This window comes from Carassius auratus, chromosome 14 (assembly GCF_003368295.1).
Source record: "Carassius auratus strain Wakin chromosome 14, ASM336829v1, whole genome shotgun sequence".
NCBI lineage: Eukaryota > Metazoa > Chordata > Actinopteri > Cypriniformes > Cyprinidae > Carassius > Carassius auratus.
This window is the reverse complement of record NC_039256.1, coordinates 11,634,343-11,652,399: the sequence shown is the minus strand read 5'-3', so window position 1 is coordinate 11,652,399 and position 18,057 is coordinate 11,634,343. Positions and strand designations below refer to the sequence as shown.

General features: G+C 34.1%; 1 protein-coding gene across 2 annotated transcripts in view; it reads right to left on the bottom strand.

Annotated features, from left to right (window-relative positions):
- Positions 1-18,057, bottom strand: part of LOC113113619 (protein diaphanous homolog 1-like) — a 94,903-nt gene that overhangs the window by 2,355 nt on the left and 74,491 nt on the right. For both annotated transcript variants that reach the window (XM_026279927.1, XM_026279929.1), the window contains 9 exons: positions 13,784-13,882; positions 13,572-13,666; positions 12,929-13,030; positions 11,446-11,685; positions 11,085-11,214; positions 10,413-10,537; positions 9,925-10,089; positions 8,952-9,093; positions 5,165-5,251 (listed from right to left, as the gene is read on the bottom strand). In XM_026279927.1, coding sequence (XP_026135712.1) covers positions 5,165-5,251; positions 8,952-9,093; positions 9,925-10,089; positions 10,413-10,537; positions 11,085-11,214; positions 11,446-11,685; positions 12,929-13,030; positions 13,572-13,666; positions 13,784-13,882 — 1,185 coding nt within the window. The remainder of the gene's footprint in view (positions 1-5,164; positions 5,252-8,951; positions 9,094-9,924; positions 10,090-10,412; positions 10,538-11,084; positions 11,215-11,445; positions 11,686-12,928; positions 13,031-13,571; positions 13,667-13,783; positions 13,883-18,057) is intronic.

Sequence of the window (18,057 nt, the reverse complement as noted above, 5' to 3'; positions counted from 1 at the left end):
CATTAAAGTTGAAAATAACCTGGAATATTCCTGTGAACACCATCAGACTGATATCCTGACATAAGAGACAGCTGCGTAACTTCAGATACGTGCGCTGGCAGTTATGTTGGTACATTTAGGACATCGTGAGAGAGTCGAGAGTTTACACGCAAGTTAAACACTCCAGTAACAGCTGCAGAACAAATCTCCTGTGGTGCCACATTCATAGGAAAATATTGTCGGAGAATATTCCATTCTTATTCTCCAGGCTGTATGCAAAACAAGACCATGCAGAGGAAACCGTGATCACACACGCAGAATCCCAAATGCCACTGATAACGATCTCTGCGCAAACATCTGTAATGAAGCATGCGGAGCTTTAGAGAACACACACACACACACACGTTACCAAGCAGGTGTCCAGTGTAAGCTGTGATAAGGACAGCAGCGAGTCTGTTAGGGAGAAAAAGTCGTTATGGGTGTGTTTGTAGCTTTGGTTTGTCAGTGTCAGACAGATGGGACCCTATAAAAATTTACAAGGCTTGTTTCTGCTTTAAAATGAGGGCCACTTTCTATTACTACACCGAGTCTAAACAGGTTTACCAAAAAGAAGTATTTTTTGTTTGGTTGTTTCTTATTTAAAAGGCACAAGAAGATCACAGTTTATCGGAAAATGTGTGATGTTTAATATACAGTCGTGGATTTCGGACCAATGACATTTCACTGCAGAATAATATGAATCATAAATAGACAACATGAAAAAGTCAGTCATTTGTCACAATTTTTAACCTATTTTTGTCTAGTTTTCCAGGTCAAATATCTAAACCTTTTTAAATCAGGATGCATTTACTTCGAGATGCAAAATGATTAGACGTGTTGTTTTAACTTCTGTGTGAAAGAAATGTATCAAAAATTAGGAGAGATCCTCTTTAAAAAGCTGGAATATCTGCCAGTGTGGTCTGAAAAATATACATTCTAAATAACAACAATAGTAATAATAATTAAATAGTATTATCAAATATTATATTAAAATATAAAATGTATTAAAAAATAAAGTTTTTTTATTTAGTCAATAAATAAATAAATAAATAAAAAGGTAAACAAATAAAAATAAAATAAGTCTTAAGACATTTTGCATATCTATGCATATCTTAATTTAAGCATGCTTTGATATTTGTAATTAAAAATAAGAAAATATTAAAGAACATCACTTTTAATAGTGTTGGTTAAGACAGAAAAAAATAGATTGGTAGTTTTGACTCATTTTACTCAATTAGTTACAGTTCATTGTTTCACCTCAGTATTTTTGACTTTTTCAGGTCAAATATCTAAAATGTTTTAAATCAGGATGCATTTACATTAAATGCACGATTACTTTATTGTAATGTATCAAAACTCAGATGTTTTTTTATTTTTTTTATTCTAATTTCTTTTTTTTCTTCAGAAAATAATTAATTTTGGCATTTTGCATCTCAATTATATAAATCTTGATTTAATAATGTTTTGAAATTTGCAATGGAAAATAAGGCAAAATATTAAATAATTCTTTTAATAATGTTAAGACAAAAAAAATAAACAAAACAAACGAAACAAAAAAAAACCTTGGTAGTGGAATAGATTCACTTGGTCATTGTTGACCACAACCGTCATACTAACGTAATAACTTAAATAAATAGATAAATAAATAAAAGACTGAGTCTTCTGATGGATCATTAGGATCATGAATGCATCTCAAACTCATATGCATCCATAAAAGAACATCTGAAGATGACGTGTTTCCTTTGAGACATGTCACATGAGCAGCTGTGTGGTTTAATTAACTTCTTTAATTAGAGGAGAATGAACAAGAGACCGTAAACATTATATAAACGGGCCACATAATGACAGATTCTCATCTGAACCGCCTCTGCATTCTCCCGGCTTTCATCTTTTTGCTCTTTTGCATCCTCCTTTGCTTCCTTAGGATCATTCTGTTGTTCCAATGCAAAGCTAAATTTAAATGCAATTTCATCACACTTTTTATTGCTGCTGTGTGTGTGAGAGATTCAAACTGCCTGGGTGAGATAATTATCATAAGGGTAATGAAACTTAAAATAAGCTAGTCTTCACACAGTGTCTGGAGGCAGAGCATGTGATTGCTGTGTGTGTGTCTAACATGATTAAGTGTGTGTGGTTTTGTTCCTCCAGCAGCATCAGTGTGTGTGTGTGTGTGTGTGTGTGTTGCTCTTTTGGCTGTATGGTCAGAGGGTGCGTCCTGCCTCAATGTTTGTGAACTGGACATAAGAGGTGTGTGTGTCTGTGTGTTTTGTGGACATCTGGCACACTGTGTGTTTCTCTGTGGGTGTTTGGGCTCTATGAAGTGATATTGTGTGTTTGTGAGTGTTGGGCACAGGGTGTGTCTCTGTCTCTTTGTGAGAGTCTGTCTGTGTGTGTCTTTCATGGAGGAGTCAAGAGTGTGTGTGGGGTCATGACATGGCAGATGTGTGTTTATTAATGAACAGCCTTAAAACAGACACACCAACACCAGCTTCATCTTCATTTGCATACTATCTGTCCTAAATAGGTTGCAAGATTAGGATGTGTGCATGCCAAATCATATAGCACATTATAAATAGTAGTCAAACAGAATATGTGGATGTTCTTTGACCTAGCATGGACCTCAGTGAATGCAGATCAAATTTATTTTTATACAATTATAATCAGGTTGTGAAAGACCAAAATGACTACTGGAAAGTTTCTGGAATCATTTGTCAAAGCCTTGTTTGAATTATATATATATATATAGTAAAAAATAATATATATATATATATATATATATATATATATATATATATATATATATATATATATATATATATATATATATATATACACACAGAGTAAAAAATAATATTTAAAAAATAATTAAATAATATCAGTTATTATTATTATTACTAAATTAAAAATGAATAAATGGCAAATGGCTATTTATTTTGTAATATTTCACTGTAAAATTCTGTAAACTGTAAACTGTAAAAACTCAATTTATATTAAGTGACCTTAACTACAATGTAATGACATAAAAAAAATATGCACAACGTACTTACTGTGTTCATATTGTATTGTAATATGAAAGTAAAAGCAATGTAATTACATGCAGGTATTTGTAACAAACAAACAAAAAAAAAAAAAAAACAAGTACAATGTATGCACACTTGCATTGTAGCAAATTAATAATACAGTATTAATATTCATGGCTGTCTTAATTTATTCCCATACATTTATTGAATTCAATTATGGCATTTACTATTTGAAAATCTCATTAAGCCGGTTTAATCACTGGTTCGGTTTTATTTTGATTATTCATGAAGCCCTAAAGAGTTTTAAGATGTAGATAAATGTTAAATTGTTATAAATGTTCAAGTAAAATAAGACATTTTAATTTAATTAATTTAGCAAGAGGAAAAACTATACATAACAAAGGGGGATATGGAAAAGATTTTGATTTCTTGAGGTAGTAATATGCCTGAATACTGGTGTACTGTCTATTTATCTACCAAGTATGTACTTTCATCATCATGTACTTGATCATATTTCATTTTGGCGTGATGTAAGTTAAATGCAGCCACAAGTTAACATGAATCTGTCTAATAAAAACCTTGTGAAACTCAGAGATTTTAGCCCAATTATTTATATAAAAAAAAAAGTTCCATGTTGTTTCCCCCAGATATGCATATTTTTACGTATATATTTGTGTTTGTGTTTGTGTAAGCATGTGATTAAAGCAGCAGCTGCCATCTGTCGCTCAGTATCTCTCTGAATGGCTGATGAATCATTATGCAGAGGGTAAGGGGTCAGAGGTCACAGGGCGTCTTCTGTCTCCACACTGCATGCCTGTGGTCTGTCTAAAGCATCTAAACTCTCTCTCTCTCTCTGTGTGTGTGAGAGTGATTGCATCCATAAGCAGAATGGGTGTGTGTTGGTATGTATGAGTGTGTGTCTGTGGCATATGTTGAGGGGTTGAGTCACAGGCGCCATGTGCAGCTCCGTTTGTGTTGTCTACATAGTCAGCTTACTCCAAAGGCAGCATCCTAACTGATTTGGATACTTTAACATACACCATTGATGCCTTAATATGCTGTCTAGGTAGGGAGCTCACTAGGTTTTGGTACAGAGCTTGTGTGTGTGCTGCTAAAGAACGGCTAAAAATACAAAACACACCACTAATGACTCATGCTACACAAACACACACACACACACTGAGATTTAGATGCCATTCCAAGAAAAATACACAGTTTGAAGCAGTAAAGTAAACTGAAGAGAGATGGTAAAGTAAAAATGGCCTGATAGAAGAGAGGAATGGAGGGGGCAGAATGAGGGAGAGTATGTCATGGAACTAAATACAAAAGATAAAAAGTGCGGGAATGCGGAGGCGGACAGAGAGTGAGAGTGTGTGTGTGTGTGTATGATCATTATGCCACATCGCAGCACATCTGGATCCATTCAACAACAGATCCAGTTACACACACACACACACAGCGCTGCGCCACACTGTTTGTAAATCTAAAATACAGCAAACATAGGGAAAAATTAAGCACACATGGCTTAATATCGTATTTAGCATTTTTTTTTTTTTTTTCAAAAGTTTTTGCTCAATAGGGCTGCATTAATATGATCAGAAAAACACTTATAGTATTATATACACTATAACAGTATTATTCTGAAACATAACTTTTTATATTATAAAATGTGATTTATTCCTGTGATCAAAGCTGAATTTTCAGCATCATTATTCCCGGCTTCAGTGTCACATGTTTTGTTGATGAATCTAAAGATGAGTTTTGTTGATGAATTTTGCATGAATAGAAAGTTCAAAAGAACAGGATTTATTTGAAAGAGAAACCTTTTATAACATCATCATTTGATCAGTTTAACACTCTTTAAGATAAAAGAGTTAATATCTGACTGACCCCAATCTGACATTGACACTTGTACATTTACATTTAGGAGATGCTTTTATTCAAAGCACACATTTTAATCAGGATTTCCCTCCAAATCAAACCACAAACTTTGTGTGTGTGTCATGTTTCTACGCCATTCTTTGATCTATTATCGTGTATCTGGTAACTTTTAATACAGTGATTTTCTGAATTGTATTCCCTCAACATCAGCAGTCTCTGCACATGATAAATCTGATGTGTGTTACCTGCTTGTCGTGGTCCTCTCTTCCTTTTGAAAGCAGCTCCAGACTGCAGCGCCTCCAACAAACCATCCATGATACCAGTCTCATCATCTGAAACACACAAACACACACAGACGATTAAGATTATTTGAAACACACACATAAAGTGTTTCTGAAGTATTATTAGTACACATAGAGTATTACTGCTGAAACACACATGTAGAATCTCATAATAACAGTCTCAGACACAGTGACATCAGAAGAGAGAGAAGCAAAGGATCATGGGAATGAAAACATCCTCAGAGATGCAAGTTAAAGCAGATGGCGCCCCCTATCTTTCACACACTGATGCATTAACCTACATAACAACTGAACCAAGAGCAATACAGTACCACACACACATATGAGAGGAAGGACAGCTTGATTTAAACATATTTCTTCTGTGCTAAATAGTTTGTTGAAAGGGTGTGTGTTTTCAAATGGTGAACGGGTTTCAGGTTTGTTTTCATGTGTGTATAGACAGATGGTTTCAATCAGGTCCTCTATGTACAACATGAGGCTAAAGATTTATGGGTCTAATATCCCCTCCCTCATAAACACAAACACAGGCACACACCTCCCCCCATACACACACACACACTCCTTCATAAGCTAACACACACATAATGGTGGACCAAAAACCTTGACTAACAAAAACACTGTGCATTCTAAACACACACACACACACAGAACCAGACTGACTGTAATCCCCACAAAATCTGCAGCCAGATGGTTTTGCATCTGACCTGACAACCACCATTACACTCACACACACACACACACACACACACACACACACACACACACACACACACACACACACACACAAAAACACTCAGAGCTGTCGGCAGTGCACACACACCACCATGAGGTGTGCTACAGGAACAGCACACTGATACAGGGAGATTTTCTCTCTGCTGTTTATTATATTTTACATATATTATCATGTCACATCACTTAAAAATAGATTATTAAAATTAAGATTTCTTTTTTTTAACACAGATAATAGGCATTTCACTTCTGTTTCACAGTGTCCACCAAAATATCATGGTTAGACTCTCCTGTTTGAAGAGATAACATACTGATAAAAAAAAAAAAAATTAAATAAATACAAATCAATTGTATAGCCTGAATGCACTGTAAGTCGCTTTGGATAAAAGCATCTGCCAAATGCATTAATGTAAATGTAAATATCATATTTATTTATTATAGTTATACAGTTGTAACATTGACTGCACTATGCTGGTGGACATGACACAGTGTTTGAAGTTACAAATACAAATGTAACTAATATTTCATTAAATATTTATATTAAATTATTTAAAATTAAAATTTCCTTAAAACCCATTTAAACAAATTTTTGACCTTTTATTATTATTTTGTACTATTATTATATTACTATACTATTTTATACAGTTTTTTACATATTATATTCTATTACTGCTTATTTAATATTTGTGAGAAATATTATGAATTATTATTTTTTTTCCACTTTATTAAGCGACATTCCTTAAGTTTAAACTACTTAAATGTATTAATATAAATTACACTCATTTCATATTATATATAAATAAATATATATATATATATATATATATATATATATATATATATATATATATATATATATATATATATATATATATATATATATATATGTATGTATATATATGTATATACACACACACACACACACACACACACAGTTTATGGTATTTTTATTAGAATTACTTTTGTTATAATAATGATTGGTTGGTAACACTTTACAATAAGGTCACATTAATTAGTTGAGGCATTAACTACCATTAAATAACACGGAGGAATACATTTGTTATGGCATTTGTTAATCTTTAGGCTTGATTAATAAAAACAATTGCTCATTGTTAGTTCATGTCCATTACATATTCAGTTTTTATTTTTATTTATTTTTTATAATGTATTAGTCTGTTGAAATTGACAAATAAGATGTATAAATGCTTGGTAAATGGTAACCGGTTACAGTGTCTATAAACATATCCATAAATCTTAATATTGAAACATGTCATTTGTCTAAGTGTAGTATTTAGGTGGAAACCGTGTTTCATCATGTTCAGTCTTTAAAAGGGGACACACAGTTCAACCCAGACTGTTCCCCTCACAGACACATTCTGGATGAATATCTTTCCTGTTTCAGCTGCCTCAGTCCATAATCAGCCATTAAACTGAGTTACAGTCTCTCATCTGAAGATTATGAACACGAGCGTCATCACAACACAGACCAATCCCGCCGTGACATCTGTTTCCAGAGTATTCTAACACACAACACTGACACCTACTGAACGCACACATTAGCTGCTGCGGCTCAGTGATATGGAGTGTGTGGAACTATAATGTGGGAAATACTTATGCATCTAATTCTCAGGGTTTGCCTGCTACACTAAAGATAATGCGTGTATGTGTGTGTTTCAGAACGTGGGAATGTCAAGGACAAACATTTCAAATATTCAGCCCTGAGAGTTTCAATGAACCCTCTGTGTGTGTGTGTGTGTGTGTGTGTGTGAACACTCATATATAAAACACACAGGCTTCTGTGATCTTCTAGAAAGAATATTCTGTGTGTTGCATGAGTTTTTGCTCAACTGGCATTCAAATCTGTCACATGTAATCATGCAATCAAACCTCAATAATGACCAGTGTATTTGGCCACTTAATTCAGACTTTAAACAGTTTGATAATACATCAGACTTGCTTTTATTGTTTAATTAAATGTCATCCAGTCATTCTGAAGTGTTTTCAGTCCAGATACCGCATGTATAAGAATATGTTGGTTAAGTTGATATGACTAAACAGTAACTATACAGTAAACTCGTCTAACTAAACTTCAATTAAAATTAAATGAAATTGAAAATTAAATGTTGAAGTAATATAATTTTTTTTATCTGGAAAAAATATATAGCTTAATAGTAGCGTTTAAAAAAACAAAAACAAAAACAAATAAAAAATAAATACAAATAACATAACCACAATAACTAATAACTATAATTAGTTATATACAATAACCACTTTGATTAACAAGAACTAACAATTAGCACTTATTAATCTTAATGCTATAAACACGTTTTTAAAATCTAAAGATTAATAAACTAACATGAAGTATGAACAACTGAATTTTTTCTTCCTAATATTAATAGATTAATAAATGCTGTAAATATATCAGTTAATGTTAGCTCATGTTAGGTAACGTATTAACTAATGTCAACAAATGGGACTTTATTACCCATGTTTTTCTATCATCCTCCCTCAAACACACACACACACACACACACACAGGTCTGCAGAAATAATGAGAGTGGAAATTTGGAACCCCAAAAGTTTCAAACTACAGCCAGGCGAGAAAAGTAGGTCAGAGAGAGAGACAGAGAGAGAAAAACAAACACACACACACACACACACACACACAAAAGAGAGTGTGTGTGAGAGAGACAGCTTATTTATTAGATACACTACTGTGGCCAAATGATTTCACATGATCCACATTAAATGTTAAGTGTGAATCAGTGTGTGACGGGAAAAAGGAGCAATCTGTGTTCTAGAAGAATACGTGTCAGGAAAGAGGAGAGCTACAGAGATTTTTTCAAAATGGTCTAAATCTCACGAGAGCATGTCCAGGTCACATTTCACCCCAAAACCAGGAAAAGAAAGCAGTAAAGAAGAAAATGAATAACATTTGAAAATGAAGTTGGGAGAGAAATGCGACCTGGATGTGTCTCACACACACAATGTGAATCTTTACCATCATTGATGTTGGGAATCTGTCCAGCGTTTATTCTCTTCTGTTTCTCCTCTTTCTCTTTTTCCGCTTTCTCTCGCGCCAGTTTGGCTCGACGAATCTTCTCCTCTGCTTCTTTCCGTTTCTGGTTCTCCTTCACCGCTTGCTGTAAAACAGACACACACAAGTTAAGTTGTGACCTTAAGATTTCTGATTCACACCTGCTTGTGTTTGCTCAGCTGAAGGAGAAAACGGTTTATGAAGCGTTACGATGAACGGATAAGATAAGTGTGTGTTTTGAGTCTATTCCCTCTTTATGACACAGAGAATATGTCTACTATTGTAGGACTTGATTTATATTATGAAGACTTGATTGGATGATGAAAAGTCACTAAATTAGGTTTTAAGTGAGACTGCTAATCTCATGAACAAAAGAAGCAAAGTTATTACATTTTGATGAAAAATGATGATGACCCTGAAGCACAAAACTCAATACTCATTAAGTCATGAGTAGCACAGGTATATTTGTAGCACTAGCCAACAATACATTGCATGGGTCAAAATTATAGATTTTTCTTTTATGCCAAAAATCATTAGGACATTAAGTAAAGATCATGTTCCATGAAGATATTTTGTAAATTTCATACCATAAATATATCAAAACGTAATTTTTGATTGGTAATATGCCTAGCTAAGAACTTCATTTGGACAGCTTAGAAGGCGATTTTCTCAGTATTTTTATATTTTTGCACCGTCATATTTCAGATTTTCAAATAGTTGTATCACAGTTCTCAACAAACCATAAATCAATTGAAAGCTTATGTATTCAGCTTTCAGATGATGTATAAATCTCAGTTTCAAAATATTGACCCTTCTGACTGGTTGGTGGTCTAGGGTCACACACGCACTGATGATTTGTTCACAATAAGACCGAGAAATAATTTAAAGAAACAATATTTTCACCATATTTTCAGTCGACCGCTGGTTGTGTACTGACCTGGAACATGTTCCTAAAGTTGTTGAGGTCACCGAAGAACTCTTCTGGACTAATTTTCTTGGGGTCGAAGACAAAGTACTTGCCCAAGTCCTCATACTGCTTCTCCATGTTCTCATGCATCAGCCTGAGCTTCTCAAATTGCTCACCAGCCGTCGCTACAAAACTGTACACAACTTTGTCAAGGAAAATCACACGCTATTATGATTCACTATAACGCAAAATTTATATTTATACTAGAAAAAAATACTAAAAACATTCAATGAGTTGTTTTTCCCCTCATCAGAGAGCAAGTTCTAGAACAAACATCCTCATGAACGTCCATTCATGAATTCATAAGCTCTTGTTGTTTCCGGAACCCAAACAGGAAGTGATGTCACAATGGATAATCGACCGTGTATTTTTATAGCATTATTGTTTGAGGAAATTACTGTGGAAACCCAAGTGACACTTCCTGTCATGCAACAGGCCGGGGGGGAAATAAAGGATATGGTCATCTTCTCTACGAATTTGTCCCTGTCGCTCTGCGGCGGGGGGAACGTCTCGATGTCTTTCTCCAGGTTTTTAATCTGCTTTCCCATCTGATCTAGATTCTTCTGAAGCATCTCTGCCGACACTGAGAGAGAGAAAATGATGAATATACAAATACATAACTGTTATGAAATGAGATTAGTAGCTCACTACAGTTCAAACTATTTTTATTGATCCTGGAAGAAGTTCTTCTGCTTAGCAAAGGCGCATTTACTCAATCAAACACAGTAAAAAAATAAAAGTAATATAGTGAAATATTATTAGACTTGAAAATACATGTTTTCTGTTGTAATATATTTTAAAATGTAATTTATTTCTGTGATCAAAACTGAATTTTCAGCATCATCACACATCCTTTAGAAATCATTCTTATAGGCTAATTTGCATGCTCAAAAACATTTCTGATTTTTAGCAATGTCTTGCGCTGCTTCATATTTTTGTGGAAACTGTGATATATATGATTTTTCAGGATACTTTAGAACAGACATTTTAAAAGAGCAGCATTTATTTGCAATAGAAATCTTCTGTAACATCATAAATGACACTTTTGATCTTTTTTTATTCAAAAAAAAACTTCTGAATGCTAGTTTATATAAATAAATAAAAGAACCATTGATGAGATTGAGACAGACCTCTGCTGGCTTTCTCCACGTGGATGAGCTCCTCTGAGAAGGTCATGACCTCAGGATACTGCTCCTGACATATTTCCGCCAGGAAGTGCAGTAGAGTCTGCTTCTGATCGGCTGATTTAGTGTCTCTCAACTAAACACACACACACGTTTGTTTACTGCTAACTTTGTGGTGACCTCAGGCACTTTTCCAAAACAGGGTACAAACTGTTGTCTCATTACATTACAAAAGCTTTAAGAGGCACAAAACACGTTCTTTAGAAAGAGAACTATTAGATATGTCAGAAGAGCTATCAAATGAAGTAAAAAAAAATACTCTTTAGAAAGGCATCAGATGAACACAGAATGTAATGTTGGAAATCACCTTGCACAGGTAACTGATGCTGAAGCCGAAAGCTTTGGCGTTGCGTGATCCTGCGTTCATGAAGTTTCCCAGCAGCAGCGTCATCTCCAGCAGTTTGGAGAAGCTCTCGCTCTTCCGAAGCTCCTCGCAGGCGGCCGTCACCGCCACCACTTCCGGCTTGACGTTATTCACCTGCTCCTCAAACTGAAGTCTGAAGAGGATGGAGGTCAGACGGGGCTTCAGACGCTTCACTGAACTGATCTATAGAGAGATATACACATATATCTGAGTAAGTCAGCCTCAGGACCACATGCAGAACATTTTTACAAAGTATGGGACCCTTTATTTTATTGCTGTTTTCGTGATAAATGTGAAGAATAATAGGTTGAATGCCACAGGCTTTTTTTTTTTTTATAGATGGGATTTTCAAATTAACTTTACACAATGCGTACAACCTGATTTTATAATCATATTTTTTACCAATGTGGCATTAAAATGTACCACATTATTTGTACCACATGCAAACACAATCTTGGCACAACTGTAAGGAGATATTCTTATTATTTTTTATATCAGTGAGTTAAGATCGTGACTTATTATCTCCTCATTGGACACCTTTATAGAGAAACGCAACTTTAGGATTACATAACGATTACATAAGTGTTTTATTATTGTTCTTGATTTGAATTATAATTTTTTTAGGTAGTAGTTTAAAGCATTCTACAGATTTATTTCTCATGTCCGCAAGGCAACTATTCCCTGAGTTTCGGTTCATTTTAGTAATGTTTTGTGAAGCGCTCCTGCTAAAAACCGAGACGGCAGAAAGCGCATCCTACTGTTTTCTTTATTTGTTGATATTGTGAGTGCACACAAATAAAAGTAGACCATTTGCACTTCCGAATGATGTATTAACCTTACCTTTATGAGCAAAAATGACGGCATATTTTAAGTTTTCACGGTTAATAAAAATAAAATAAGCGCGCTTCAGCTTCCACGCGCTGCACAAATAATTGGATATTCGCCAGTTTTATATAGATTTTATTTGAAGGCATGTTGATTTGAGAAGGCTAAATTGATCAAACATATCGTCAGCCTACTCTCAGATGCTGGGCGTATGGTCTTTACTTAAAAGAAAGAAGAAAAAAAAAAACACTGAGCTATTTTAATGGCTGCAATAGGCAGTTATAAATGGAAAAGAGAGGAAAAACAAATGCGGGCTTGGGTCGGACTCGGGCTGGTAATTCTGAGAAGCTTTTGGACAAGGGCTGGGTGCAGGGCTCTATTAGTTCCCTCGTTTTAATTCAAAGTTACCCCTCGGCTCGACATGTGAACCTGCAAACCCAGACGCTACACTCCTGTATCTGAGTGAATGTTTGTGAGGAGTCACTGGAGCGCTAATACATATTTGTAAACCAAAACAAGGATAATTTTTCAATGGCTAAATGTCTGATGTATGTATACACTAGACATTTTACAGGAGTGTTTATACGTCTGTTTCTCTCACCACGACTCCAAACTGTTCAGACTCAGCCAGCTCCTCATACTCGTCTTTCATCTCTGATAATGTGTTCAGTAGTTCCTGCTCCGGCAGCAGCTTCAGCAAACTCTGAAAAACACGCAGCAGCTGTTTAGCACAAGAAAGATGATGCCACTTTCACTGTTTTTGTCCACCAGACATTTTGGTTTGCCCACCAAAACTTTATGAATGCAGTTTCTGAGGCAAAACACAACATTCAACTGTATTTTAGGGTGGGGCTTGATTTATATAATGGGGAATTGATTGGACAATGAAAACTGACTCTAATAAAAGTTATGTTTTAATAAGATATTACAAATGAAACATTTTTAGTATTCAAACAACATTAATTTGGAATAGCACTAAAGATTAATTCACCCCAAAAAACTCTTTCATTTGAAATGTCCTTCATGTTACGATGAAGGATCTCAGCACAGCAATCTTCAAAATATAGACTTAAATAATATCAAAACAACAAACTTTTATACAAGGTAATTATTGGTTGAATTTTCTTTTGACTTCAACATAAGTTGTTTTCTCGCATGCAAAATTAAATATGCATTATAACAAGTTAGGCCGGATTGCTTTCCAAAGAAAAAGAAATCCACTAAATATGAATCCATTTTTCTACCTGCACCATGTTTTCAGTGAGAACATTCTCGTTGACCTCCAGGATGACATTCTTCATCTCTTCATAAGGCATCCTGTTTGAACCCAAGAATATAGCTGCAACACACACACACACACAGACAGAGTTTTGAGTAAACAACACTATAAATTACGGTGTTAAACTAGTGAGATATTTCACATCTGAATGAAGATTCATGCTCAGCTGTTACTCACAGAGATTCTGGGATGTTTTGGAGTCGAGCACCTTCAGCTCCTTTGCCTTCTTCTTCGGAGCGTTTTTCTTATCCTCAGATGCTTCTTGATCCTTCTTACCTAGAAAAAGACAAGAAATAAAGAGAGAGGATAAATACTCATGACCCTTGGATTCAGACATGCCCTGAAAATGATGTTTCTTGAAGGCTGGACACATATAAGGTGTTCCTGTGGCTCAGTGGTAGAGCATTGCATGAGCAGCACAAAGGGTTGTGGGTTCAATTTAACACATACTGTTAAAAAAATGTGTACCCTGAATGCACTGTCAGTCGCTTAAATGCATGTATGTAAAAATGTAATACACCCTCATATGATATTTAACTGTTGTCATAGGGAATAAATGAGTTGCTATGACACATCAAGAATAGTGACATCGATGTCCAGGAGTTTTATTTGCTGTACTTGATCTAGAAGTACTTTAAACTTCAGTTTCAATTTTAGTATAATTTATGTCCTATTATTATGCGATTTAATATTTTTGTTTTAGTTTTAACAATTTGAAGTGCCTTTATCAATTTTATTAGTTTTTTTATATTTCTTTTTAGCTTTAAATGTATATATTTATATAATTTCAGTAATTTAGCACTCAAATTTTAGCTTTTTAATATTTCTATTTAGATTGAGTTTTAGTACTTCGTACTTTTAGTACTTCTTTTTTTTTTACTTAGATTTAATTTTGTTCTGGCTTTATTTTAAATATATAATATGATTTTTAATAGTTAGATAATAAAAATATATTTATATTTTCTATTTATATTTTTATGCATATTTCTATTTTTATTTATTATTTTCTTTATTTTTCATTTAATAATTATACTTCATTAATCAAATTTTAGATCTATTTCTGTCAGAAAACCATTTTTAATAATAACAATATCAACACTACATCAAAGTACTAAAGTGAAGTACAAAAACAAAAAAACAAAATAAAAATATTAATAATAAAAAGTGACGAATATGTATTAAAGTGAAATACAAAGAGAAAAAAACCTTAATAAAAAATGACACATTTTTTAAATAGGTCGTGCACAACAAGTTTTTTTTTTTACTGACCATGATAGCTGTACAAAAAAAATTATTTATGGCTCAAAATAATTAATTAATAAAATAATTATTATAACAAATAAAAGAGACTTAACTTCAAATAGCATAGGAATTATCTAATACAGAAAAGAAAAGGGTCTCTGTACACACACAAACATGAGTGTGCTGGCATTTCTGATCTAAAGACAGACTGTGAGGAGCAGGAGGAGGTCAGAGGTCAGGGGTCAGGACTCAGGACTCAGGGTCAAGAGTCAAACGCCTGACAGCTTTAATGAAACATGAAGACTGAAGTCTCCAGAGAAACCCCACGGACACACACAGCATCGTGTGTGTAATAATCAGTGAAACACACGATGAAGATCAGATAAACATCCTCATCTCTATCTTCAGTCTGCTCTGTGATTCTCTTCCACCCTCTCTCGCTCATGTCCACGTCTGTCTTTTATTCTTTCTCTTTGAATAGTTTCTCTCCTCTATTTTCAGGCTCCTTTCAAACTTATTTTTTTCTCTCTGTACCTCATTTCCGAGCAGTACATTTGTGTCTGGCATCTCTCTCTGTGTGTGTGTGTGTGTATTGAGTTACAGCAGCATATGGAGCCGCTCAAGAGAGTGAGTAGCTCTGGATTACATTACACACACATACTGTACACACACACACACACACACACACACACACACACACACACACACATTCACTCATTAGGTCTTAAAGAATGGCTGCTCATGTTCACTTATGTAAGACACGTGTACATGAATCAAACTCTAAATGAGATGATATTTACCTGATTTATGAATCATCAAAAAGTATAGCTAGTATAGCATATATGAATATATAGTAATGCAATGGCCTCTTTTTAATGGTCCTGGTTTTCTTATATTATTTCTTATTTGTCTTTTTTCTTCTTATTTTTTACATTTTAAAGACTTTTTACTTTTTCTTTAGGTCAGTTCATTTAGCTTTAATAAATTACTTCAGTTTTAATTATGTTATTAATATTTTATGTATTCATTTCAATTATTTGCTAAGTCAACATTTCTAATTTAAAATGTTTCATTTAATATGTATTTATTTTATTCCAGTTTTTCCTCTTGTTTCTATTTTGTTAGAATAAAGCGGATTGAAAAAATACATTGTTACCTTTATAACTTGACAACATCAAAAAAAGAGGAAATATCTATTTCAGAATTTTTAATGCATTTTAAATTGATTAATAATACTTTTTTAAAACGCATTTGTTAATTTCAGATTTAACGCATTTTGTATACTTTTTTAGAAATCCCATTTATGTAAAGCACTTTGAATTACCATTGTATATGAAATGTGCTTCTGTATATAAATCAACTTGCCTTTCCTTACTATGCATGATTCGTACTGAAAAAGGAACTTAAATTATAAACATCTTGAATTTGTGACTGAGTTTTGAAGCTAAATAAAAAAAGAAAGCAAATACTAGATAGAGTTTTGCTTATCTATGGCACATTATAGCCTGAAATCTCTGTCAGTGGGTAAGTGTGTGATTGATTCTGCGCTCAGCCGAGAACACACACACACACACACACACACACACACACATGCACACCCCCCATACTCTGCTACTCACTGCCTGTGATTCATAAAATGGGATCTGTGTTCAAAATGGCTGCTGGTCTTTCTCTCTCTCTCCCTCTCTCTCTCTCTCTCACACACACACACACACACACACTGAGATGAGAACCCAAAACTCATTTATGAGCCAATGGTGCCTCTGCAGATCACAATGAGAACTGCAGCACGACTACAGCACATCTGTGTTACATTAACATTACATTACAGAGTGTGTGTGTGAGATTGCACAGTCACGAACTATCAAACACATGCTCTTTAATGTTATTGTTTCAGGATTGTGTTGTAAAACTCCTGCTGCCTTTTGTATTCTTGTATTGCCTGAGGTCTTTTCATCCTTTCAGGCCTTTATCCTCCTCTCATGGACTCCAGTCTCAGTACACAGCTGCTTCATACAAAAGAGTTCCAACACACACCTTCCATTCAGGACATATCGTTTATCATTGTTGCTTTTTTCCCCTCCACAAAGAAAAATATGACTACAGACAAAACTAAAACATACAAGAGAACTTTTAGAACTTAAACACACACACCCGTAAAATATACAGTATATACATATGGTAACATTTCTTAATATACTGTATTATATTGTATATTATATGCGTGTATACTCACCAAATAAAAAAAAATATCTCAAATGTTTTTAAAGGGAGGAATAGTTACATTCAGCTCTCTTCTTGGGACAAACTATAAATACTTTAAACCATCAACACACACACACACACACACACACACACACACACACACAAATGTTTATTTCTGTAAGTGTCCAGCTGTCTTTCCACTTCTATGTCCTGTTTCTGTCTCTTTGTCTGTCTTAAACGATAATTATTGTGTTTCTGTGTATATTAGTTTAGCGTAAACCACAGTCATCATATCTGCTGTTTCTGGAACTCCTAATCTCATTTAAACACACACACACACACAGCTGCTCTACTTTTCCCATACAAGGCAATAGTTTATGCGAGTGGAAGGTCACAGCGAGAGAGAGAGAGAGAGACAGACAGACATGTCCAGCATGTTAACGTGAATGCGAGTGAACTCCAGCTAATCAGCAAACCACACACAAGCTCAATGCAATCCACTCGCACGGAGAGAAACTGTGTTTTCATCTGGCTCTCTTTCATTAGAGAGTATTTTTAGTGTAAAATGTATTGATGACAGCCTCCTTTGTTCTGTTCTGTGGAAGTTTATGGTGGAGCGCTGGCGCCTCTAGTGGACGAAATAACACACTGCAGCACAAACTTACACCTATTTCAAAACACTCAACTTTACCTCAGAGTTTGCTTTTGAAATCTGTAGTAAAGTTTAAAAGTAAAGTTACTGAAGCTTTTCATATATATATATATATATATATATATATATATATATATATATATATATGGAGAGTTTATCTCTCTCTCTCTCTCTCTCTCTCTCTCTCTCTCTCTCTCTCTCTCTCTCTATATATATATATATATATATATATATATATATATATATATATATATATATATATATATATATATATATATATATATATATATAAACTCTCCTTTGTGGATTAACTGTCCTGTAGTAACTAGTAAAGAATCTGTTACTTTTAAAA